At 34.3% G+C, this 27,974-nt stretch overlaps 3 protein-coding genes and 1 long non-coding RNA gene across 5 annotated transcripts; 1 reads left to right on the top strand and 3 right to left on the bottom strand.

Moving 5' to 3' along the window:
- Positions 1-225: 225 nt before the first annotated feature.
- On the bottom strand, positions 226-5,531 carry LOC110690666 (MACPF domain-containing protein CAD1-like). Its single transcript, XM_021867522.1, has 7 exons — positions 5,274-5,531; positions 3,294-3,532; positions 2,976-3,171; positions 2,797-2,874; positions 2,205-2,388; positions 1,939-2,102; positions 226-1,088 (listed from the first exon to the last, which is right to left on the bottom strand). The coding sequence occupies exons 1-7, from the start codon at positions 5,529-5,531 to the stop codon at positions 459-461; spliced, it is 1,749 nt and encodes a 582-aa protein (XP_021723214.1). The 3' UTR covers positions 226-458.
- Positions 5,532-8,555: 3,024 nt separating this feature from the next.
- LOC110690813 lies at positions 8,556-9,443 on the bottom strand. Its single transcript, XR_002505168.1, has 3 exons — positions 8,920-9,443; positions 8,770-8,808; positions 8,556-8,666 (listed from the first exon to the last, which is right to left on the bottom strand). It is a non-coding gene; the product is annotated as an uncharacterized LOC110690813 (long non-coding RNA).
- A 4,070-nt stretch (positions 9,444-13,513) lies between these two features.
- LOC110690665 (serine/threonine-protein kinase HT1-like) lies at positions 13,514-21,175 on the bottom strand. 2 transcript variants are annotated; one of them, XM_021867519.1, is made up of 6 exons: positions 20,122-21,175; positions 18,933-19,065; positions 18,569-18,764; positions 18,039-18,163; positions 15,196-15,354; positions 13,514-14,162 (listed from the first exon to the last, which is right to left on the bottom strand). In XM_021867519.1, exons 1-6 carry the CDS (start codon positions 20,283-20,285, stop codon positions 13,857-13,859), a joined length of 1,083 nt encoding a protein of 360 aa, XP_021723211.1. In that variant the 5' UTR covers positions 20,286-21,175; the 3' UTR covers positions 13,514-13,856. The 2 variants fall into 2 exon arrangements, with proteins under 2 accessions (XP_021723211.1, XP_021723212.1); XM_021867520.1 differs by having other exon boundaries at positions 18,929-19,065; positions 20,122-20,259.
- Positions 21,176-24,675: 3,500 nt separating this feature from the next.
- LOC110690777 (protein FAR1-RELATED SEQUENCE 5-like) lies at positions 24,676-27,974 on the top strand. Its single transcript, XM_021867667.1, has 8 exons — positions 24,676-24,988; positions 25,528-25,584; positions 25,727-26,335; positions 26,413-26,519; positions 26,678-27,151; positions 27,232-27,372; positions 27,459-27,497; positions 27,714-27,974. Exons 1-8 carry the CDS (start codon positions 24,676-24,678, stop codon positions 27,972-27,974), a joined length of 2,001 nt encoding a protein of 666 aa, XP_021723359.1.

Below are 27,974 nucleotides of genomic sequence, written 5' to 3'. Positions count from 1 at the left end.
GGCTGACTTAGAGGACTTCACTCCTCCGAACAGTAACCCGTTCTCTTTCTCAAATATAAGACAAATGGGCCCAGTCATCCGTCCAACAACTGATGAATAGATAACTAACACCAAAATTGGAAAAAATGCACATTTCTCAACTATGGGGTTCAGCAGCTAGCTGGATACACTGCATTCAGATAGCGAAAGAGAGAAAACGATTCAATGGCCAGGGAACTTGGGAGCTTTTAGGAAACTCGAACATCATTTTCAAGGTAACTTATACAAGCAAAATTAGCATTATCTACAAACTTTACAATGGTAGCTGAATAGATAACTAACACCAAAATTGGAAAAAATGCACATTTATCAATCCCCTGATAGCCAGACAACAAATTACACAGCTACTTAAACCAATTCACTTGCATTAAACATCAAACTAGACGCAACAACTGCACAAAAACATGAAACTAAAATCCTTAATAATTTAACAATGAATACTTCACTCTCAAAACAATCTTCCCTTTCTCAATACCCAGTTTTCCACCCGTTACCAACCAATGACCAGGGAGATCTTCTGGGCCCTTCATCATTTCTGACATGTCAACGAATTTGACCAACTTGTTGCCGTTGACACTTTCCGATGAGCCTGAACTTGACACACCAGAAGTGCTTTCTGAACCACCCGATTTCTTGGGTTTTTCTGCTGGAGAATGATCCCACAATGACCTCCTTATGGTGCATTCTGGAAGCCTAGAGTAAAGGAGTTTCATGTACAAGACATTTCTTGATCCAAAATCCCACACTCCGAGCTGAGCTCCTGTGACAATGTGGACTCCAGAAAGCTCTCCAGCAAAAGTCTCAGGGCTCTCGATGGGAGCAGTACTCACATGAGAAAAGTTCTTCCATTTCACAGGTTCAAACCACCGACTATCTTGTTCCTCAGGTCCACGCCATTTGGGTGCACCAATTGCTACATGAGAGTCCCAATATGGAACCATGATTTTTGGGAGAGATGCCAGGTGCTGAAGATGAATACATAATCGGTTCTGCTTGGCTCCATCTAAAAATAATCTTAGTCCAGTTACAGGTTTACGCCCTACAGGAACCTGCATATACGAAATACAAAGACATGAGATGGAAACACAAAAACACAACAGAAAGCACTGGATACATTGAGTAGGCCAGTTTAAACTGGACCCAAACAAACTCCTCTTCTCCAAACAATATTTGGGTAGAGAGGAAATGCAACTTTTAGCTGTGATTTATGAACCAGAGCTAATGATTGGAAAATAAGTGTTCTCGTTATTTGTAGGACAATAAGAAACTTCGGGCAAAACTATCTCCTTTCAATGGATAAATAATTCTCAGTTTTCAGCCCCTTAACTCTTCATCTCGCTCTCATTTAGATATGTGTGATATGTATTCAATCCTCAATGCACAATAATAAGTTTCTAACCCCATAATAAACCCCCTTCATCCGCCAATATAATTAACATCGTGGAATTAAAGGCTAACTAACTCATCCAATGAAGTGAGAAATTTTGCCCATGTGTTGAGAGGAGATCAAGACTACTTGCCAAGTAAGAGATGATAAGTTTAGTTTTAAAAAGAACTAGAAGGAAAGTGTACAAGATATCGGCAAAAAGATGAATTATAAAACTATACAAAAATATTTTTCCCGTGTTATAAAACCGGCTTCTATTGTCTAAGTTAAAAAAAAATTAGGTCTGGAACATAAAATTTTGATATTATGGACCCATCAAACAGATTACACCAAATTGAACTTGAATAAAATGTCTTCCATGATCCAGGAAAGACTCAATGAAATCATTAGCCACCGACCAGTTCCAAAATTTCCAAGGTTAAGGAAGAAGCAACACAGGCAAATAGTAGTCTTGATATATATCTAGGCAAGCATATAAATATGCAGAAACATGTAAGTAAATGCAAAGTTACCTGCTCTTGGCTAACATAAAGCTTCTGCCCCATTAAACTAAACTGCAAAGATGGACACACAGGTTCCTTTCGTTGATGACCGGGATGTCTATCGTGCATAGGGGCCCATACCCGGGGTATTTGAAACTCCAAGAAATATCTTAACTCCTCAATCGGAGGTTTGTCTGCAAATATAGTTAATTACATGAATAATCTTGTAAACTGAAAAACCTAATTATTATATGTTCATGCTGAAACAGACTTCATCAAATACGGTGACAGCTTACATTCCAGATAGAGATTAATTGCTCGGCTGAGGTGTTCTTTTCTTGCTAAATCTTTAATCAGATCAGTTATCGGGACAAAGGCCATCTCAATGATATCTGGAGAAGAATGCACAGTCATAAGCCATTGTTTGTGACTTTGCTCCAGATCATCACCTCCCCTCCGCCTAAAAATGACAGTGATATCCTGCATGACCAGTTGCACGAAGGAATTAGGATGTAACAAAATATAGAGTATAAAACTCATGTCAGCACTCACAAAGACAAAAATAAGAACAAGGGAATTTTCAAATAGTACCCTGTGGACCGTATATCTACAGTTTCAGAAAAACACCAAGTACCTATTAAGTAAATTTTAAGTCCCAAATTAAGGAGATAAAGCTACTCAAAATCACAATTTTTATTTACATTAAAAATTGGCCCCAAAGTAGCATTATTGTCTCAATTGTGATACTAAATCTCAGCCCTGGTATAAATTCCTATAGAAAATACAGAAATAATAATAACAAAGGAATGTCGTGCTAATTTCCAGAGTAAGCTACATATGTTCCACACACACATGGATTTCATTATAAGTAAGCATTGAAGTCCTTACTTCTTTTCCATTAAGAGATGGAACATTTGCCGGTTGCGGATATATTCCTTGGCTGTTGAACAAGCTTGAATCTCCAACCTGTAACAACAATCGGAAGAAAGCAAGCATGAGAACTGAGTCAAAATATGAAAGCTCACACTAATGGAGACAACCAATAGAAGAAACATTCTGAGACTAGCCTTATCCTTTACTCTAATTGGACCTGAACTTGTACGAGGGTCGGTTTGCATAAACCTCTGGTTTCCAATCTCTTGAACATAGTTCTTCATTTCCATGGCAGATAAAGGTGATGATTGATGCTGTTTAACATATACTACATCTTTACCACCGATGGTAATGGATGTAATAACATGTGTCCCAAAGTTTTCAATAAAACTGGTGGAAATAAAAATAAAAAAAAAAAGTTATTATAAGCAATAAGTGGCATCACAAATATAAAGTAATACAACCCAGAAATTTGTTTAAAAATACCACAGGAGTTCAGTGAACACTCATACCTAGCTAATGAAGGCGGATCCCATGAAGTAGGGATAGCCCTGATGACATTCTCCTGTAGAACCCATGAAGACTTAGCAAGCTGAAATTTGGCAAGTGGGATGACAAACCCTTCCACTGATAAGGATTTAGTGGATGTTGCATCAATGTGCTTCGAACCAGTAAAATTAAATGCAGAATTGAAACTTCCAAGAGGAATGTCAGCCATTAGCTCAGCTTTTTTATTAAAGTGCTTCACCATCTGATGCAATAGCCATGAGAGATGAATTAGAATGACAAAACAATTACATTGAGATAACATGCCACAAGCTGACAGGGGTGAAAAGGGGAACTCTCTGCAGAGCCAAACAGGGGAAACTTGTAAATGTAAACCTTTTTTTTTTTCTTAAGAAATTCCCTACAGTTATAGGTATCTAGTAACAAAACTACCACTCCCAATACTATAGATTCCAAGAATCAAGGCTTCCAAGTAGAAAGTAGACAAGTCACAAACCAAGAAGATAAAGGTTTCATATAATCCTATACTATGTATTTTGATGTGACCCTAATATGGTCCAGATAACCAAAGCTACAATCAGATCAGCTACAGGTAGCAATGCAATCTTTCATGATCATTATCTAATGCCTTTAACTTAACAGTCAACCGAACACGACAATATTTCAAACATTTAACTGATTCTGAGTCACGTCATCCTTTTCTTGACACCCTTGCAGACCAACATTACACCCCTTACTAAAAGTACGGTCAACTTTAATCTTGTCATCAAGCATTCATAATATTGCTCGACAATTCACATTTAAATTCAGTAAGTTTCATATGCATGGAACTCCAAAGCCAATGAATGTAACTTGATGGCATTTAGCAAAACTTTCCATGGTTGAGCAATCATTTCCCGTGTATCTGCAACAAACTACCACTTCTCATACTACAAAGAATTGCATAAGAATCAATTTTCTCTTAGATACATAAATATCATCCCTCACAAGCGTTACCTAGGTGTAAAGACACCCTCCAGCTTCCACTTCCACTTCCCATTCCGATTCTTACCCCTTCCTTGCATATTGAGATGTCCTTCAGCTTCCTTAAATAGCCAAAGGGGAACAGTGAATCTCCTGAATGTTACTGATCAAGCACTGCAAGGAGCCTAATAGTAAGCGGGAGATGCAAGATGAACTTTTCCTAGATAACGATCCACTTTACCAGTATCCCACTTTTCAGCTTCTGAACAGGAGAAGTTTTCCAGTCTCTCAAATTTCAGCCTTCGTTGATTGAAGTTCTAATGTCCAAAACTTCTTACAGGACCAACCATGAGTAGCATAAACTCTACATGCACAATGATGCAGTATGAATTACCATCCCACTTCAAGCAAATGCACCGTCTTATAAGCTCAATTTATACTTCCATTTACAACGGAACTGAGCTTGCGAGTAGCCTAACTCAATCATTCAACCCTTAGCTCAGGATTGAAAACACAAATAACAAATATTCCAACGACAATAGATGTTCATTGAACTAGAAAACGCAAGACGGAGAATGGATAGGATCCAACCTCTCAAGCCATACATAGAAATCATTATAATAAACTTTCTAAACCAAAACAGCAATAGCCTTTGATGTTTGATGATAATGGCACAAAATTATAGGTAAAACCCAAAATCCACATAAATGCTCTCTAATTAAGGTTACATACACCTATAATACAACAATCATCACCAGAACAATAAAATTTGTAAAATTTCAGATAATAAGAAAAATAAAACCAATTTAGATGATCAACACTAATTATTTGCAAAAACAACCAAATCCCACAAACCACAACAAGAAAAAAAACAAACACACACACACAATGGATGTCAGCTCGCTTAGTTGGTAAAAGACTTGCCCAAGACCTAGGATCAAATCCCTATATATAAGAATAACAAAAAGAAACAAACATCTAAAATCGACTCCTTGAAGAGTAGAGATATTATAGAGCATTACCTCATCATAAGAGCAAACACTAAAACTCTCCCGACCTTCGTGGAAGTGTTCAGTTTTGATAGACCTAGGAACATTAGGGATAATCATATGATTAGACAACCTTAAATCCCAAGTGGTTTCTTCATCAATTTGGAGAATCCTAGACCCAGCAGTTCCTTTGCAATACAACAACCTCGTATCAAAGTTCAAATCAAAACCTCTTCCTAAAGCTTCAATTGCATTAATAGCTGTATGCAAAGCTGCTTCATTTCCATCCATTTAAGCTTAAACCCAAAACCCCAAAAAAATTAAAATTTAAAAAATTAAGATGAAATCTGTCAAATTTAAAGGAAACCCAGAAAAATTAATGGGTCATATTGAATACCCAAAACCCTAATTAATTAGGGATTTTTGAAGAAACCCAGAAATTGGTAAGAAAATAAAAGGGAAATTAGGTCCCAATCTCAAAACTTCAATTGGGTATTTGGTGCAGAAATTTCCTACGAAATTCATGACCAAATTCAAAGTAACCCAGTTTCAATTTCCAAGTAAAGAAGCTTTATAGTTGACCCTCTACAAAATTAAAATAAGACATTTTTCAAAAATGATACGGAGGAATTTCGATGAAAACTTGCTCAAAACCTGTTTCTCACTAATCTAGATCTTGAATCCCAATTCATTTGAAGCAAGTTTCTTTCTTTTTGTTTTGGTTTGTTTGTTTGATAGTTTTCTCTCTCTAAAATCTGGAAGAAGCTGTGCTGTGAAGTGTTTCTCTCTCCACGATTGTTGTTAAAGTTGTCCAAATTAAACATTGACTTGTCTAGTCCACTAAACTACCACTACTCCTACGATTGACTGACTGACTCACAGACTCAGTATTACTGTTACATTACTAACTTGTCCTAAACTCCTAAGATATCACTTGCTGTGCTATGTCTAGGGGTGGGACTTTTCAAACCGAACCGTGAAACCGCCCGTTACCGAACCGAACCATCACGGACCGATCCGTTTATAAACCGATAAATATAAACCGAAAACCGAACTGAACCGTTCAATATCAAACCGAAACCGAATTAAACCGCTCAATGTCAACCCGTTACGGACCGTAAACCGATAACAAACCAAACTGCGCAAATCCGAACCGAAACGAAACCGAACCGAATGGTTTATAAACCCGTTAATGACCCGAACCGTTTATAAACCGAAACCGTTTAAACCGAAAAAAAAAACCGTTTAAACCGAACCATTTGTAACCCGCTAACCGTTTAAACCGACCCGTTTATGAACCGAAACCGTTTAAACCGAACCGTTATAATCCGCTAACCTGTTTAAACTGATCCGATTACAAACTGCTTAATTCAAATTGAATTATTTACAACCTAAATGGCTAAATAGTAAATACAATTAATGTTAATAAATGTAGATCTAATCAAACGGCTTAGGTTTATACAAAGGTTTATATTACCTAGATCTAGGCCAACGACATTATTAATATCGTTTTAGATTACTTATTTATTTTAATTACAAGATATATCATTTGTATCATTTTCATTCCAGTAATAATGCTAGTCCACCCAAATTATCTTCATTGTTTCTTGATATTCATGATCATCCAATATCACTCAAAGCCTCAAAGGTAACATAAGATTGGAGATGTATGAGATTGCGTTACACAAGTGGCATAAGCATTAGAATATTACTGTACTAGTCAATAAGGCGTACAATCATTCACATTATCACTTTATAAAACTTTCTTATACAAGTATTTTGTAAAGGGGAGGACTAAAATGTTTATAAAACACATTTTTTAGCTTTTCTTAAATTAAACCAGATATTAAGTAAAAGAATTTTAATAAATACGGAGGCATCCCAAATCTGTAGCCACAATTATTTCATAACATTACCACAAATCCAGCAGATAAATAGCATTAAAATTAGAGTAATATCAACAAGCAATTAAAAAAAGTCACCATTTTCATTGATTAAAATTCACAATACATATACCAATTAATGAAACTACTATCACTACTACCCAGATTAGATTTCATATTTATCAACTGAAATATCATCAAGTTTAGGGTTGCAAAAAAATGATACATGATAAGATGAAGGGAGGAGTGAGAATGTGAGTGATTTGGGAGCAAAATCTTGAAGTAGAATCTTGAAGCAGCAGCACAACACCCAAGAGCAGAGGAAATAGCAGCAACAAGCAGGAACCAGCACACGCAATAACAGATCAGCAACTTATCAGAAGCAAGGAATAATATAAGCAGAAGGGACTCAGCAGGAACTTATTTTTGTTTTTCAAAATTGCTCTCAGATTTACGTTTATCGTATCATCACTGAGCAATGGCTGTTTTAACTTAAAACTTGAAAAATGCTGCCAGCAAGTACATATACATTGAAGTCTCAACATAAATGACAAGGGCAACGATGATTCAAGAAAAATTAAAACAGCAAGCATAAGAAACAGCAGAATAAGATTAGCAGAATGGGGACTTATTGAAGAAATTGTGTAGCTTCTAGATAATACAATTAAGCACCTAAGAGAAAACAAATATTGTAGTTAATTAGAGAAAATAAGTTAACTCAATGCAAATGCACATCTGTAGTGCTACAATAAGTAAAATGAACCAAATTAAGAAAACATAAGTTGTTCCTTCAACAACAACAACACCAACAACAAAAAATAAAATAAAATTAATCCACTCTCAAAACAGCTAGCATCAATGTAAATGCCAAAACTAATTCTCATTCAACAACACATCACAACATTTACTGATTACTATGGCCACTCTTCATTAGTATCCTGCTCACAGCTGCCAAAATACTCCTCGTCCTTTTACCACCCCCCTAATTCCTTATTCAACAGAAATGTCAATATATTTCGATAAGAATTCTCTAAAAGACTAGAAAGTTGCACTAGCTAAGTGAAACAAACGTGTCTACTCATTTGAGGTGAACCAGAGTAATCCTTCTCCCCTTCAAACCAATTAATCACATGAATTATGTTCACACAGACAAAACCGTAACCCGTTAATCGCATAAAAATTGCAACCAAATCAACCAACACAACACAACACAACCATAATTCAATTCCCCTCCCTGTGAAAATCAAGATCTAGCGACTATACATTGCAAAACAACCAACATAACACAACCATAATACAAATACCAAATCTACAAAAAAAAAAAAAAAAAAAAAAATTTACGTATAAAAAAAAAATCACAAAATATACATTGCAAAACAAAAAATGAACAAAAGAACTAGAACTTTCAAAAAAAAAATTCAGAAATTATAATTTACAAAATAATAAATGAAAAAACAGAACTTAGAAAAAATAATAGGAACTTAGAATGAGAATGAAAAATACAAATACCTTATATCGTCCGTGAGTAGAGAATATGAAAGATCTACAAAAAAAAGAAAAAAAAAATTAAAATTAAAATTAAAAAAAAAAGGCAGATAAACTCATAAACCAGAATAAATAGAACTTATAAAAAACCAGAAAAATACCAGAAAAATTCGAAGTTTGAGAATATCCAGAAAAAAGATCTACAATAAACCAGAAAAAACAGAACTTAGAACAAAAAATAGGAAATTAGAAGTTTTCAACAAAAAAAAAAAAAAATCGGAACTTAGAATGAGAATGAAAAATACAAATACCTTATATTGCCGTGAGTAGAATATGAGTATATGACAGATCTACAAAAAAAACAGAAATTAATCAATTCGGAATAAATGAACAAAAGAATTAGACCTTCCAAAAAAAAAATCTGAAATTTTAAGACTAAATGAAAATATCAAATGAGGAAATGAGAGTTTCATAGGCGTGAGAACTGAGAATTTGAGAAAGCTTGAGAGATTCAGATGAAGAGGGAGATAGCTAGGGTTAGGAGGTTAGGAGAGAGAGAGATGTTTGAGAATATCAAAGAGATGAGGAAATGACAAATGAGGCGTGTGTGCTAGTGAGTTTTCTCTAGGTTTAGTTTTAGGTTTTACTTCTTCTCCTAATCTAACCGTCCATTTTTAATCTCAGCATCTCACCGTTCATTTTTTTTTTTTGGTAGTAATAAAGTAATAAAGGTCTGGTTCCAGAATGTTCATGCAACATGCCAGCTTTATCAACGGTCTTATTTTTTTTTTTCGAGACTTTTTCCTTTTTTTATTAAAATATATTAATATATTATTATTATTTTTTTTTGAAAACTATTATTAATTATTTTATTATTTTGAGGTTACTATAATTATTATTATTATTATTATTATTATTATTTTGAGGTTATTATTATTATTATTATTATTATTATTAGTATTATTATTGTTATTATTATTATTATTATTATTGTTAGAATGTTAGTATAATTTTATGTTAATATTCTTTTTATAAGTATTATTATTATTAATATTATTATCATCATCATTATTATTATTATTATTATTATTATTAATATTACAATATTACTTATAAATTGTAAGAAACACAAATGAAACAAAATTGAAATTAATTCAATATGACATAATTAATGACTTAATGACGTTAATGTACATCAATATCTAACATCTCTATGTATAAGTGTATAACTATATATATGAATATATAAGTGAGTCTGTGACTTTAAATATAATAAAATAATAACTTAATAAGTAATAAACTAATAACTAATAAGAGTATAAGACTAATAAAGTAATAAGTAATAACTAATAAGTAATAAGTAGTAACTAATAAAGTAATGAAATCTAACTGTTGTTTTTCATGGGCATTCAATCTAACCGTTGTATATTTGACCATTTGACTATTTGACTATCTGTACATTAGTATTGCTCTTGCATAATGATTTCATCACCACTTTAGTGATTTCGTCATTTCGTCCATTTAACTTATCAAGTTGTTTGAATTAGTAATCTAAACAAAGTACCAAACTAAATAAATAATTCATTTAATCTCGTGTAAGTGTGTAACTTATAAATTATAAGAAATGCAAATGTTTGGAAATTGAAATTGATTCAATACGATATTGACATATTGTTAATGTATATGTATTATGTATATACTTATAAATTGTAAGAAACACAAATGAAACAAAATTGAATGAATTCAATATGACATAGCTAATGACTTAATGTACATCAATATCTAACATCTCTATGTATAACTATATATATGAATATATCTGTGAGTCTGTGACTTTAAATGTAATAAACTAATAACTTAATAAGTAATAAGAGTATAAGAATAAGTCTAATAAAGTAATAAGTAATAACTAATAAAGTAATGAGTAGTAACTAATAAAGTAATGAAATCTAACTGTTGTTTTTCATGGGCATTCAATCTAACCGTTGATTATTTGACTAATTGTACATTAGTATTGCATAATGATTTCATCACCACTTTAGTCATTATGTCATTTCGTCCATTTAACTTATCAAGTTGTTTGAGTTAGTAATCTAAATAAAGTACCAAACTAAATAAATAATCCATTTAATCTCGTGTAAGTGTGTAACTTATAAATTATAAGATATGCAAATGTTTGAAAATTGAAATTGATTCAATACGATATTGTTAATGTATATGTATTATGTATATCATATGGTAGTATGGTATGAATGTACGATTGGTATCATAGTATCATTGGCTCATTGAATCATTGGTATGTAAGTAATTAAGTATGTAACTATGTACGTATAATCGATAAACATATATGTTAAAACTTAAAAATTTAAAACATTTGTTGATCGATCTAATTGAGTACTTGTACTTCCTTAATTATCGATTTATTGTATTCTAAGTATCAACTCATTAAATCATGGTCATGACGCGATCTTTAAAACAATCATGATTCATGAATTCATGACCCAAACCGCTTATAAACCGAACCGGCATGATCCGAACCGTTTATAAACCGAACCGACATTGGACTGGGTAAACCCGCCCCTAAACCGGCCCATTTCAAACCGAACCGACATGATCCGTACCGTTTATAAACCGAACCAACAGTGATCAGGGTAAACCCGCCCCTAAACCGACCCGTTTCAAACCAAACCGGCATGATCCAAACTGTTTGTAAACCGAACCGTCATCAACCTGGGTAAACCCGCCCCCTAAACCGATCCGTTTCAAACTGAACCGGGGTGATCCGAATTGTTTATAAACCGACCCGCTTATGACCCAAACCGAATTTAAACCGTAAAGAAATAAACCGAAACCGAACCGACCCGTGACTAACCGAAACCGAACTGAACCGACCCGTCAGCTAAATCAAATCGTTTCAACCCGAACCGCTCCAAACCGAAACCGACTCACACTGAGGTCCAACCGAACCGCCAAACCAAAGTCCCACCCCTAGCTATGTCGCTTTTGTCTTGTCATGTCATGTCGTGTTACATTTGTGTTTGGTGTCGTACCAGTTTTTACTAACTTTGTGCTAAAATAATGTAAATGTCTAGTTTTACGTGTTTAATAATGTTAATTTCGAGCGCAATGATGTCAATTTAGACACGCAAAATGAGATATTTATGTTAATTTTTGTCAATTTTGAACTCAATTTGTAAGATTAAAGACTAAAATGGCTCATAATATCTAAAATGAGCAATTTTCGCGACAAAAAGAATAGCACCACACATATATGTACATTTTTTGACACGTAAAACAAAATAGGTATGTGTTTTTTTTTCAATGTCGAGCTCAATTTAGCTCCTTAGGGTGAGTTTATTGCAAGTCTTGGAAGGAGTCTTGAGCCAAATTCTTGCAATAATGTATACAATATTACAATGAGTTTTGAAATCCAAAACTCATCTTAAGACTCTACAAGAGGACAAAATCTTTTAGTTATTACCATTAGTGAGTTGCCAACTCACCCTCTTAAAAAAAATTTATTAAAAAAATAAATATATATGTAAATGAATGTTAATAATATTAATAGATAAGCAAATCTGAAGTGAATCATGGAATAACGTGTGAAATTGGAGGAAGTTTTGTATGAATCTGAATAATAAAAAAATTATTAAAAGTTAGTGGAAATCTGATGTGGCTGAGTGTGAAGTATAAGTCTCAATCTTGGGATAAACTTAATCTTATGAGCCAAAATAACCCTCTAAAACCTTATAGGAATATCTTTCGACACGCAATTTGAGAAAAAATATTAATAGGCAATCGCTAACGGAATCCTAACAGAAACCATAATAATATTGATAGCAAAATTCATATATTTTGTGTGTTTTGGTAGTTGTAAAATAAAATAAAATTTTGCCCAGGTAAAGTGGTGCTTTTTAACAATAACAAAAGTCAAATGTCTTCATAACCAAATTTCTTCATAATATTTGTCTATTTTCGACCATTTTTTTATTAATTTCTTTATGATTTTGTTATGCATTTTTTGAGTTAGTTATTCTAATGTAGACTTGCATGAAATCCAAAAGGAGATTTATCATTCTATTACAATGGGATAAATTTTGACAATATTTTTTTCATAAATATAAGAAATCAATAAAACGAAAATTGTAACTTTGCTAAGAAAATTTTGAGTAATTTCAATGACATAATAATATTACTCCATAAGTTGATTCTTCAACCCCCTATATGCAAATAAATAAACACCTCATACTCCCTTCATATTCAAATAAATGAAACGTTTTTTTATGCACGCATGTCAATGTAATAGTTTAAATGATAATATCTTTAATTATCAATAGGTAAAAGTATAACAATTGAATATTAATAAATTATTCGCAAGGACGACTCCAACAAGTACCCACAATACAATTTATTTTTTGTATAAATCACAAATATTAGTCAAACTAAATTAGAAAAATAGTGAAAAAAGTCAAAACGTTTCATTTATTTAAACACGGAGAAAGTAATTACCAAGACAACGAATCTATGACTACCATCACTTTTATTGTGGTTTGTACTCGTGTTGGAGGGCATAAGGGTATAATTTCAGCAGATTACCATCAGGTGGAAGTGATGGGGAAACTCCCAACAATGAGCTACGTGAGAGTCTCGAACCTCACACAGTCACACCTGGGATTCAGAGGCTTCGTGAAGTTTATAATCGAACTGATAACACAACGAACCAAGTAAAGGCAGTTTCCTTGCTGCAGCATTGCAACATGGTGACTGAATTAGAGGAAAGATTCAAAACCTTCCATGTGACATACTTCGTATTAGGCTTACAGATTGTAATCTAGTTAATCCACAACGACCACAAGGAATGATCACACAGACCATACAAACATGTTTTACGAAATACACCAAAACTGAAACAAGCCACATAGAAGGATATATACGTGTATAAATCATCTCATTACGGCACTACTCCACATCCAACACTCTAAATGAGTCTTGCCGAGCAACAAATTGATCAAGCCATACATATTTTCTTTACAATGAAGTGGACGTTGGTGTAATATTGACAACTTGTGTATTTCCTTTATTTCTGAACAAGAACATGTTCCCTCACTAACATGCTATCTCTTTCAATAATCATCCTGAGCTAATCATCAAGTTCTCCAACTAATCAAAAGATATTACACAAAAAAGAGGAAGAGAAGAAAATAACCGTCTATTGAATGTTTCAACACAAAATTTTACCCGATTTTCTTCATTGCAAGTTCCTTGTCCTCTTTGTAGCAGCAAAAAGTTGGCGAATGAATGAGAATTTCCCCCTAGCACGTGCTGAGAACTCGGTAATGGCACCATTACTTGTTGAAGCAGCCTGATTGGCCTCTGATTCTGGCAAGCACGTCTGTGGAGGAGGTGCTGGTGGTTGGAGTGTAAAGAGATATTGATTTAACATGCGGATAATCTGACTGAAGCTAGGCCGTAAGTTAGGGTCTTCGACCCAACATGATTGTATGATGAATGCAAGTTCTGGGGCTATATCATCTGGAATTTTTGGTCTCTCTTGCTGCATTGATAATAAGACGAGAAAATTACTCAGAAACTCACATTAAAAGACATATATCATAGTTATATGGAATTATACGAATACTACTATGGGCTAGGGCATTTAGCTTTTAACAAAGGACAACCCGAACTTTGTATAAAGGCCCCCTTCAAAACTGGATTATTAACATACTCCCTCGAACTCTCAATAATCTTCCTGCGTTTTTGCTCGTCTCAATAAACATTGTATCTCCATCATATCAAGCCATCAACCTTCCTCTCACAACTCCCAACATTTACTCATACTACATTCCCTCGCACTACTTTTTCTCTACACTTCCAAAATTTGAGTATATTTCACCAATTTTTTTTTCTTAATTACCATTCAATAACAATACATTCTTTTTAAGATCAAACAAAATCTTATAAGAAAACGATAAAGAAATTCTGAGTTAAATGAAGAGAGATGCATACTTCAGCAACCTCCAAGTAGGATCAACCCAATGTAAAGTACAAATAACAACCCCCTAGTAAGGATCCGTGTTCTGGGAAGGTCAAGAGAGGTCCAAATGGATTGTAGCCTTTCTAACCCTTATCCAAATAAAAGTAACATACAGTAATCTAGAATAAACATAATATTTGAAGACATTGCTCTATATTGAAACAGTCGCAAACTAAAAGTAAACCATGCTAAAAAAAAACACAAAGTTTCGCTAATACTAAAATTTTTAGGGTGTCCCAGTTCTAAGTTAGGCAGTTAGCATCCTACTTTCGGCAAGATTTTTCAAAAGTCAGAATCCACGCCTACTTAGTCACTTCAAACTCTTCACTTTTCATCCTATTTTATCTTTGTGGCTTTGAACCCTCAAGCAAAGTTGACTTACAATAGGGACGGAGAGAGTAGTTAGGAAACAGGTTTAAACAACGGGACTACAAGAAGCAAATTAAAGAAAGCGTCCATAAAAACATAAGGTGCAAATAATTAAAAAGAAGAATCATTATATGCTGTGCACAATGACACCTAGCAGCAGCAGAAAGATTTTAACTCTACACACCTTAAATGCTGCAGCATATGCAGCTTGTAAATTGGACATTCCTTCAAAAGGCATGCGATTAGTCAACAACTCCCACAGGACAATTCCAAAACTGTACACATCTACCCTGTTGTTGTAATGCTTCTTTTCTCCTTGGCGTAAAGTGACTGTGCTGTACAACTGCAAGAACAAACCAGTATGCATATATAAGGTTATCATAGACTACAGAAGGAACCTCAGACAATGTTCTGGCCTGATTTAAAGCCTATAGTATCTTCAACAACTTTATAAACCTTTGTCTGTTCCACGAATATGGAAATTACATTTTTTTATTTCTTTAGAAAATATCCTAAGGACTAAAAGACTGGGGCGTTAACTTTAGACAAGTTCAAAAGAAAAATTAGCTTTGATAAGGGCTAAGCTAACAACTAAGAAAGTTAGGATAAGTTCAAACTTCAAATTAGGAAAAATAAGCTCAGATAAGGGATAGAAAGTTCAGATAAGGGTTCTCATGTAAAAAGAAGGAAATTTAAACCAGGAAATACATCCACATCAATCCAAATTCTCTAAATGTAAAAGGCAACTACTTCGTGGATCTATATGAATAATAAAATATCATAGTGCATACGATTTACCAAAAGGATAAAAGAAATCATGGGATCAACATAATCTAGCAAATTACATACTAGTCTACAAGACAGTATATTACAGAGCATTAGACACAACTAAAATAACTAATAGTAAATCCTACATTATGCCAGAAGCTAGAACATGGCATCCTTCGGTTATTAAATTGAGTGGATGGGCATAGAAGAAGAGAAAGCACCTAAGGGGGGACATAGTAGTCTCTTGGTCAATCAACTGATTTAAACAACCTACAACAATGAAAATCCTTGCTCTGGACTATCATGGTTCCACTCTATAACTAATTTAAGAACTAAAGTACTAAAGAACATAATCTAGCTAGAATCTCTTATATGATTATTCTGTTGACTCCAATTAAATAGCTTAAACCAAAGTGATATGTCGGCAAGACATGCCTATAAAACTGAGGATCGTCGTATATTGCAATATAAAGTATACAATTAGAGGAACAAATGGCAATTGTTTAGGGGGATTCAAGAAAGGGAAAGGCAACCAACTACCATGATTCCCTTATCATTTATTAGGCTAATTTAATTATTTGCTTTACCCCTTCCATTCTCCCACTTTCTTCTACCATGATTCCCACACCCCCAAGCAATCATCCTAACTCTTCTACACCCAACCAACTTACCACCACCATCTATGACCACCCCAATACACCAAAACACCACCATCTAATGCCGGGATTATTAACCTCTGCCAAAACCACCCCAACCACCGAAAAAGTGACCAACAACAAAACCAACATAACCCCTGGTGTCGCCGCACCCTTCAAAAACACTCACCCACTTATATAAAAAAAATAATAATCAATCAAAACCTTAATGCCATAAGAGGGGTCAGCTACATGAACCAAATTTGATAATTCCGTGTAATAATAATAAATTAATTAAAAAAAAATTCAAAAACACCCACCACCACTAATCCACCACCCAACCACCTACAAAACCACCACCCACCACTGAAAACCAACCCCACCTACCGAACACATATCCAACTCACACGAAACCACACTTCCACCACCATCCAACCTTCCCACTTTCACCAAACCACTTCAATAAAAACCCGTAACCATGCCAGTAAAGCCTAAATACAATAAAAACAACTCTAAACATTTAAAAGCACACCACTTACTCTAAAATCAACCCTGAACATCAAGAAATTCTATCAAAAATAATACTTCCTTTGTTCCCTTAATATTGCAACATGGGGAAGGGGCACATATTATAAGAAGAGGAAAGAGATAGAGAGGAATAAAGATAAGGTACCACTTGATGAGGATAGAGAAAGAGAAAACATGTGCAAATAAGGTAATGTTGCAATATATGTGAAATTTTCTAAAATGGTAATTGTTGCAATATGTGTGGAATGGAGGAAGTAGATCTAAAAGAAAGAAGAGAGAGAGAAGTGGGTGCAACATATATAGGGAGAGGGGTGGTGGCATCGGTCCAACAATTGTGGAAGGAGGGCGCTGGTGTTGGAAGCATAGAGCCGATAGAGGAATGGCACTAGTAGACTAGTAGTGGTGGAGAATAAAGGTAGTGGCGGTCGTAGATGGAAGGATAGATATACATGGTTTCCCTTTACTATTTTTTTTTTTTCTTTTTAATAAAAGAAAAAAAGAAAACCTAGGAGAATTAAAGGAGTAGCTTTCCTTTCTCCTTCTTTCCTTTACCCCTTTATAAACCAAACACCATATAACTAGACATGTTGTAGCCCTCTTCCTATAATAATTTGCATAGAGTTCAAGGTGCAAAAATACGGCCGCATTGTTTCAGTACAGCCATATTGTAAGGGATTTTCAATTGATCAATCCAAAATCATACAGTTCAATATAAGGTGCATCAAAAACCCGCGATCTCATCAGAATCAAATGATTCAACATATCAAACATTACATCCCGTGTTTCACTCAAAAATTACTTGCTATTTTTAGATAGAGCGAAAGTTTCCTCACGTCTCCCCAGTAGAGGCTTTATGCCTCTAATAGTCTAACAACACTTATAAATTACAATTATTGTAAAATTCTAAAAAGACTTTGTAATCAAATTCATATTGCAACAACCGCGTCATGATCGGCAATCAATGCATCAACTCTAGTCCTGCCACGCAAGGCCGTTCTAGGGATCATGACCAAAACCGTATTTTCGAACCATATTTGAGATCATCCAACAAAAATCAATTTACCGCTCAAAAAAATAAATAAAAACTAAAACCTACCTCAGGAGCCATCCAGCGATACGTCCCAGTTTCTGCAGTCATCATCTCGGTCAGAGTTTCTTCTCTCGCAAGACCAAAATCTGCTAGCTTCACAGACTTGTGATTGGCAGTAAGCAGCAAATTATCTGCAAACAGCATAACAATAGACAATCGATATAGAGTCTCCACAATGAACAAAAATTTGTCACAACATAAGTAAGCAAACAAATCAAGAAAAGGAGTTATTTGCATCACAACCTGAAAGGCTGAAATGATTAAATATACGTAGTTTATACTTCAGAAACACACTCGGCAACAGAAAATGAGAGCAAAAGCAGCAAAACTTCATCATACAGTTGTAAATCAAGTAGAATAAAATGAGAAATAAAATTAAAAAATCTAGTTTTAATGCTTCAATCTCATTACATCCCAAGTCTACCAAACAAGGTTATATGGACAAAAAAAATACATATGGTAGTTGATATTTAGTTCACTTCCTAATATATCAGTATGTAAAATAGTCTACAAACAAAGGATAGTCCTGGCAATACCAGGCTTTAAATCTCTGTGTATGATTCCATTAGCATGCAGACAGTCCATTGCACGAGCAATGTCAAGTGCATAACTCAACACCACATCTAGCTCTAGCTGATTTGGACGAAGACTGTTCAAGTACTTCCGCAATGATAGGCCTGGTAACAATTCTGTAACTATAACCATCAATGGGTCTTTGCAAGCTCCGATAAACTGCAATGAAAAATAATGGGTAAATATATGACATGCTTGAAGTAGATTTCCAACCACAAAAATACAGCAAAATACAAGCTTCTCTGCTGCAACGAATAGAAGGAATAGGGAGGTTTGAAAAAGAAAAAGGGACACAAACAATTCACCAATCAAATATTAAAGACCTGCCTTGACGAGGTTCTCATGCTTAACTCTAGACATCATGTTAACCTCCCGTATAAAGCGGCTTTCAAGCAAAGCCCTCTCATCAGTAGTACTCCCACGGTTAAGAACTTTAATAGCCACAATTCTGTCACCATATCTGCATTAAGGCAAAGGAAGTATTAATTACTACACCAATAAGGCAATAACTCATAGTACATACCAAAGCAATGCCCATACGGTGCTAACAAAGGCCCTAACCAATAAGAGTCACATAGCACAATCTTATAAAGCACTACACCAAAAATTTATCAACAAGACATCATTTATCAAGTCAAATGTAGGACTTAAAGAATGAAATTCAGTGTATCATAATGTTTTTAGCTTCATAAGCATCATTAACTAAGTGCACAATGAAAATCATAGGAGTAATTCCGTGCATTATAATCCGCAATATTTGTAGCTTCCCTACCCACCTTTCTTACACAAAATAAAAATGCTCACACTTCACAACTATCCTATTCTTTCAAATCCCCATCGAAAATACCAATTGTAATAGGGGCAAGACAGCATACATCCGGAACTAATCTCAGGCCAGCTTTACTATTACATGAAGTTTATAGAGCTCATCTTATCTCTCCCCACCCAACCCCACCCCCCTTCATTCTAAAACAGAAAAATGGTTACACTTTACAACTATACTATTCTTTCATACCCCAATCTAAAATAATAACAGATAACAGTAACTGGGGTAAGACGGCATACATCTGGACCTCATCGGACCTAATCTCGAGCCTGTTGGAGGCACTAATACTGGGTTGTTGCTGCGATTGCTGTTATTGTTACAGTCTAATTAGCATGATGACAGCATACAATTATACAAATCTACTCTTAACTTAAGCCCCTCTATAAATTTTTTAACTGTTTTATTGGCCAAAGTAAAACTAAAACAGTAAAAAGAAAAGAAAAAAAGAAAAAAAAAACAAAATTCAGCAAACATTTACAGACATCAGCAATTACTTAGCCAATTCATCAATCAATAATACAACAAACATCATGAATTCAAAATTACTATAGACTTAAACATAAACACACTAAATTAAGCAACTTTAAAACACTATTAACAATACGATCACAAAAAAGGGAATAACTAACAGCACAAAATCATGAAAATAACAATTTCACTTTTTCTTTCTTTTGGTTAAATTAATCTGACCTGCCTTCATAAACCTTGCCATGAGCTCCTTCCCCAACTTTGGACCCAATAAACAACAACCTCGGGTCAACCAGAAGACTCTCATCAAGTGAACCGGTGATCGACCCGTTTCTAGAATTCGGGTTGTTTGACCCACAATCATTCTCTTCTCTTCCAATACTCATACTCTTCAATTAATTTTCTCAAATAATCCCTGAATGCCTCATTTCAAAAAAAAAAAAAAAAAAAAAAAAAAAATCCCCAGAAAAACCCAAAAAAATCAAACTAATTTTTTAAAAATAAACCTTTTAATGTTGCATCAAAAGAAGAATCCGGGGTTTATCAACCCCATAAAAACCCAAATTTTCTCTCTCTCCTGAATAGTCAAATGTTGATTTTTTTTTGGAAATTACCAAAATAACAAACAAACAACCCCCTTAATACTATTATACTATTCTTTTTCTTGAAATTTCTTGATTGAACTTGAAGTTTCTTAGTACCCGAAAATGGAAGCAAAATTGTGGGGAGGAAAAAGGGTAGCAAAAAGAACAGAGAAACTTACACTTGAAGCTACAAAAAAAAAAGATTAAAAATAAAAAGAGGGTTGAAATTTTAGTGGGATTATTGTAGAAAAAATTCTAAAAGCAAAGTTTGAATCTTTTATAAGTAAATTAAAAATTAAATCTTTTTTGAGCTAATTTTGAGCTGAATGAAGATTAAATGAACCCTAATTCTGAATTTTTGTGGGGTAATTGATTTGCAGAGTATTTTTACTTTCTCTCTCTAAGCACTAATTTTCTCTCTCTAAAAGTGAAAATGGAAGTTCCGGTGAAGATATTCGCAGGAATTTGTTCCGGTCAGTATTGTGTTATTTTTTTAATTTAATAATTTTTTTATTTTGTTATTTGAAAAAAGTGAGAGGTAAAAATTAGATTTGATTTTTTAAAATAAAATAAAATGGAGAGAGAGAAAAAGGAGATATGAAAATACATGTGTCGAATAAGACGTGCACACGTGGAGAGCATATGAAGTGATTCATGTTTTTTTTAATAAAGAAAAATCTTGATGTTCTTAGTTTAGTATTGGCCATTGGGAGCTCAATCACTCTCCAAATAATTTTGCTTGGCTTCGCTTGGGTTGCCCTTAGCTTCGAATTTGGAATTTAGGCCACCAACACAATGAATGGGTTAAGGCATTATTGGCTTATGCCGACTACTTCATTTGTTTCAAATTAGTTAATGCGGAGTACTTTTTTTTTTTCTTCTTATATGTTCGTATATCGATGCATAAATTTATCTTAAATATTCTAATTATTAATAATAAATTGAAAATTTTATTATAATAATTTCAACTTTGTCCGATTTATTTCGAATAATTAACTTTTGATTTCTCTTTATTAATCTCAACTTTCCCCTCCATTTTCATCAATTAATTCCAAACCGGTCAACAAAAATCATCAACCTATTAGGGCATGTTCTCATTGACTGAACTCAGCTGAACTGAAATGAATATTTTATAAGAGAAGGAAATTAGGAGCTGAACTGAACTGAACTGAACTGAATTTCAACGTAAGAGAACAGACCCTTATTATAGGTTGCTTGACACGCTTCGACATGTGAGTGATCCAATAAAAATTGAATAGCCCCATACCCAGCCTTGCAGACACCCCCTTACCCTGCCCCTTAGTCCAATAGCCACCCCATCCCTCGCCCCACCGCCGAAACTACCTTTCTCCCACATCCAGTTGACCGAACACACCCCCGAAACCGCCCCTGACTTAAACCACCCACCCCAAAACCACCCTAGACCCACACCCTAGAAACACGCCCCCCCCCCTTCCCCACCCGAAACCTTTCTCCCACCCCTCGAAAACCTTTCCTCAACCCCTCGAAAATCTAATCGAAACCTTTCCCTCACCCCACGAAACCGGTGTTTTAGTGGTGAAGGGTCAGCAATTTTGTGGTGGGGAAGGGAAAGAGAAAGAAAACAAGGAAGGGGGGTGGGCCAGTTTTGGAGGTGGAGAATGGAGGGAAGGTTTCCGGTTAAACTGGGGAGTGAGGAGGAATGAATGGGGTTGGGAAAGGGGGAGTTCTTCCAATGGGGCTTAGAATGGGGGGTGTTTGTCGTTTTTTTTTTTTTTTTTGTTTACATTTTTAGATCGATAAATGTGCGACACGTGCCATATTAGGGAAAAAAAACATTTTAACAGGTTGCCAATTTTTGGGACTCAATAAAGAAAATATACGTGAAAGTTGGGATTATTGCAGAATAATCGAAAGTGGAGATTATTCAAACTAAAAAATAGGCAAAGTTGGGATTATTATAATAAGTTAATAAGTAGATTTTTTAAATATACACATTGAGTGAGAAAATCTACAAAATCTCACATGAATGTGATCTTCCTTATCTATAATTGAAAAAAAAATTAGTGAAGTAAAGTTTGCAAAAGTGCAAAAAATCAAAGTGTTTAATTTGAAATGAGGGACATATCAATGATAATTATTGAGTTTTCAAATTCAAATTTACGAGTAAATAAATAAATAACAATAAAATTTTTTAAAATTTAAATAAAAATGTCTTATCACAACTTTGTAGTTAGGTTGGGCCAAGGGTTGAGAAACTGAGTACAATTATTGTCTAGATAATAAAACTTAGGTCTTGTTTGGTTGCACTTTAATAATGGGGGAAATACAAATTCATGGAAAATGTGTTTAAGAGTAGTTGTTTGGTTAGCAAAAATGTAGGAAGTGCAAATTCCTAAGGAATTTGGAATTCCTACAAAATATGGGAATTAATTTCCCACATCCTACCTTGGTCACTCAAATTTCCTACATGTATTTTGCGTGAAATTACATTATTGTCCCAAAATTTTGGGAAAGTAGTTGAAATTAGGAAAATTTGTCAAAAAAATCTTTTAAAAGCATCATTTTGCGAAAAAAAAACCTTTTAAAACCTTTTTATTTTTATTTCAAAAAACCATCACGTTTATTTTTTTGGAAGAGAAAGCCTATATCCCTAATTACCCTCTAATTAACATAATTAAACTCTAATTTCTTCTAATTAACATGATCCCTTTCCCCCTTTCTCCCTCCCCTTCCGCCTCCTTCATGCTCCCATGGAATCACCCCCCCACTGGACCCGCTGTCTGGATCCCCCCACCTTCAACGACCTCCTCCACATCCAGATGATCCTCCCTTTCCCCCTAATCACCGCCCGACAACCACCTCTTTAATTTTGAAAAACCCTAGAAAATTAATTTGGGGGTTTTTTAATTGTGTGTATCTTGCTTGTAATGGATGCTTGTTTTGGCTTTGATTATGTATGTATGTGATGCTAGGGTTATTTAGAAGCAAATTGCAATTGATTTGGACTTGATTTGATCATGTTTAAGTAAATAAGATCCAAAAATTCGAAGGGAAGGCGTAGGTCGCCAACGGGGGAAAGGGACGGTCCTCTGGCGATGGAGGTAGGTCGCCGGGGGTGGGGGGATCTGAGTGGCAAGTTCGGTGGGTGAGGGGGAGGGGGAAGGGAGGAAGAAGGGGAAACGGTGGTTGGTTGGTGGTCGGGGTGGTGGTTTTTTTTATGTATAAATTAAATCTTATTATTAAGTAATTAGGTGGGTTAGAGGTAAATTAGAAGAAATTGGAGGAAATTAGAATCTAATTAAGTTAATTAGAAGATAATCAAGGAAATAAGTTTCCTCTAGCAAAAAAAAATGAACGTGATGGTTTTTTTTTTAACCATAAAGCTCTTAAAAGATTTTTTTTTTCCGCAAAATGGTGCTTTTTATATTTCCTATATTTCAACTAAATACAATTTTAGTAATTCCTAGGATATAAAATTTTTCATTATGTATTGTAGCTTCTTATAGGCATTTAATTTCCATATGTAATTTTTTTTTTTGAAAGAATTCCCATATGTAACTAAACGGCCTTAGGATTGTATTTTATTGGAAGTCTACGGTGGCCGGCAAAGTGGCAAAAGAGATCGAGCAGTTTGTTGTTCACACATTCATTTCATGAAATAGGCCATATTATTTGTTGGATAATATAAATAATTGTTTTGAGTACTCCCTATATATTATAGTGGATACAAAATGTATATAAATAGTAATCGTGGAACAAAGTGGAAATACTAGAAAATAGTATCAGCCCATCATACTTGATACTTGGTATCTCAGCACCATGAATATTTTATCAATCCATTTTGCATGCACCCGGTGTACAGTATTTTTACTGTACATTGGACATTGTGCACATGCCACTCATTTACTAGTTTTTTTTTTTTTAAAAAAAAAAAAAAGCAAAATCGCGAAATTTAATACCTCAAAATCAAAAAAACGCAGACAATAATGGAGGAGAGAGAAAGTGAGAAAACGCAGCTCTTGATCATGAACTGAGGAGAGAGAAAGTGAGAAAACGCAAAAATTGTAGAAATCGATCATCAATTGAGAAGAAAAAAAAGGTGAAAAACACACAAATTAAAAATTTCGATCATCAATTAAAGTAGAGAAAGTGAAACAACTTACAAATTGAGGAATTCGATAAACGCAAAAATTGGAGAATCCGATCATCAATGGAAAATTCGACTTTCGATACCACAAATTTTAGCAATCTCATCCACGAATTGCTACAAAAACAGAGGCAAATTGAAACTGAATTTGAAATCGATTTAAATCGATCGATTATAGAAGAAGAAGAAACAAAGAGTTTTGGAGATGAATTCGTACCAATACTCAACAATATAAACAATGTAGACGATGCAGAAGAAGCAATTAACAATGCAGAAGAAGCAATTGAGAATGCAGAAGAAGCAATTGAGAATGCAGAAGAACCAATTGAGAATGCAGAAGAACCAATTGATAATGCAGAATATCAAGTGGTTCCTGGCAAATCAATTGATTCAAATTCAGAACAAACAACCAAATCAAATGCAACTGAAGGTAATTTCTATAAACATTTCAGATTGTATGCAAAAAGTAACCCTTTGTATGCCTTAAAGTTACCCTTTTAACAGCACAAAGTTACCCTTTTAACTGTACAAAGTGACCCTTTTAACATCTCAAAGTGACCCTTTTAACATCACAAAGAGACCCTTTTAACAGCATAAAGTGACCCTTTTATATTCATAAAGTGACCCTTTTAACAACATAAAGTGACCCTTTTAACAGCATAAAGTGACCTTTTAACAGTATAAAGTGACCCTTTTATATGAATAAAGTGACCCTTTTATATGCAAAAAGTGACCCTTTTAACTGAAAAAGTTACTCATGTAACAACATACAGTGACTCTTTTAACAGCATAAAGTCACCCTTTTCATGCATAAAAGTGACCCTATTTTCGAACAAATGTTACCATTTTGTTTCCTCTAAATTGAATTATATGTTGCCTTTGATTATAATCTGATATATCTGTATTAAATAACAGATACAAATCCAATTCATGCTTCTGGTTTAGATCTTAGAGGTTCATTTTTTTGGTGTGGTAAGAGAAACTTTTGAAGAAATTTTGGAATTGTATGAAAAACATGCTGCTATACTGGGGTTTTCAATACGAAAACATACAACTAGATACCAGACACACACAAAAATAGTAACTGAGAAAAATTATGTGTGTTCTGCTGAAGGAAAGAGAAATTCAGGTTTCAAGAAAACAAAGTTGGTTGAAATGGTTAATGAAGAGGATGTGAATGTGAAAACAAGAAAGCCAAGACAAGTAGCCATTACAAGATCAAATTGCAAGGCATGCATAAGAGCAAAAGTGAATAAAGAAGGAAAGATTGAGGTAGTGGCTCATGTTATTCAGCATAACCATGAGCTAACAAGGTCACAGTGGCATTATTTGCATCCTTCTGAAAGAAAAATGACAGAAGAAAAAGCTGAAGCAATAAAAACAATGAAATCTTCAGGTCTAACTACAATGGACACTTACAAGTACATGGCTACAGAGGCTGGAGGAGAACAGAATATAGGTCATAGTGTTGTAGATCATCTGAATTTTTGCTCAAGGTTAAGAATGGAACAAATTGAGGCTAGAGATGCTCAAAATTTAGTGAACATTTTAAATCAGGAACAATCAAAGGATCCAAAATTCTTTTTTAGAGTTAAGTTTGGCAAGGATGGAAGAATTTCCAATATCTTTTGGATAGATTCAATGATGCTAGAAGACTATAGGATATATGGAGATGTGCTTGTCTTTGATACAACATACAGAACCAACAGATATAATCTTATATGTGCTCCATTTGTTAGAATAAATAATCACTGGCATAATTGTATGTTTGCATGTGCTTTATTGGGGATGAAAAAACAGATTCATTCATTTGGCTACTAGAAACATTCTTGAAAGCTATGGAGAATAAAAAACCAACTTCAATATTCACTGATCAGGACCAAGCAATGGCAAATGCAATTGAGCAGGTAAAAGATTTATATTTACATTTTACAGATTTTAAATTCTGACAATAATGTTTTCCTTTTCCCATAACGTTACCCTTTTAAATGCATAAAGTTACCCTTTTAACAGCATAAAGTGACCCTTTTAACAACATAAAGTGACCCCTTTATTTTCAATGTAGGTGCTTCCTAATACAAGGCATAGACTTTGTATCTGGCATTTGGAACAAAATGCTATAACCAGATTTGGAGCTCTTAAAAAAGACAAAGAATTCAAGTATGCATTCAACCAGTGTTTAAAGATGTGTGTGACAGAACAAGAATTTGAAGCAAAATGGCAAGCAATGATGCAAAAATATGAGTTGACAGCACACTCTTGGTACCAAAGAGTGTACGAGTTGAAAGAGAAATGGTGTCCTGCCCTTAGTAGAGATTTCTTTTCAGCAGGAATCTTATCGTCACAAAGGAGTGAAAGCACTAATCATGCAATAGGATTCATAGCAAGTAAAGCAACTACCTTGACAGAATTTTATACCATATTTAAGAAAACAATCAATCGTTGGAGAAGCACAGAGAAATATGATGAGTTTACCTGTAGCAAGTCAATAACATTCACTTCATTGCCACTATCTGGAATGCTAAAACATGCTGCTCAGGTAAAAAGTTAACTGATAAGTACATAATTTACACGTAAATTATACCAGTTTAAATGTAGCTAAACGATTTTGGTGAATAGGTTTTCACTTTGTCACTCTTTAGAGATTTTGAAGAGGAGTTTGGATATTCTATGGCAACAACTGTTCAAATGATTGGAAGAAATGAAGAATGTCTACTCTATCAGGTAGCCCTAGAAGACAAGCCATGGTCTGCACATCAAGTAAACTATATACATGAGAGCCAGAATGTATGGTGTACTTGCAAAAATTTTGAAGCATCTGGATGGTTATGTTATCATTGCATCAGAATTCTACACTTGCATTCAGTAACAAGAATACCAGACAAGTATGTTTCAAAAAGATGGACTAAGTTTGCAAAAACAGAGGCATGGGATAGGTTGAAGAATCAGGATCCTACACATCAGTATATTTTATGGAGACAAACAATGATAAGGAAATACTACAACCTAATCTTAAAGAGTCAAGAAAATGAAGAAACAAGATAATTTATGGAAGAAAGTTTCAGAAACATTCTTAAAATGGTGGAAGACTTACTTGCTAGTGCTGCCAGAGAGAAAGTGCAGAAGCTGCTTCTAATGTTCCTGATGTGGCAGACAGCAATCATAGCAATGATGATGTTTCTTCGGCATCGAGTACAAGCACAAGTGTACCAACAATACTTGATCCACAAAGGGTTGTAACAAAAGGTAGAAGCAATAGAGCAAAAGGAGGTCTTGAAAAAAGCAAGAGAAAAAGAAAACCAGCACTGCCACCTCCACATTCAGAATTTGGATCTAAAACACCTAATTTGAGACTCTTTTAG

This window comes from Chenopodium quinoa, unplaced genomic scaffold (genome assembly GCF_001683475.1).
Source record: "Chenopodium quinoa cultivar QQ74 unplaced genomic scaffold, ASM168347v1, whole genome shotgun sequence".
NCBI lineage: Eukaryota > Viridiplantae > Streptophyta > Magnoliopsida > Caryophyllales > Amaranthaceae > Chenopodium > Chenopodium quinoa.
The sequence above is the reverse complement of the archived record's forward strand: the minus strand, read 5'-3'. Positions and strand labels throughout refer to the sequence as shown.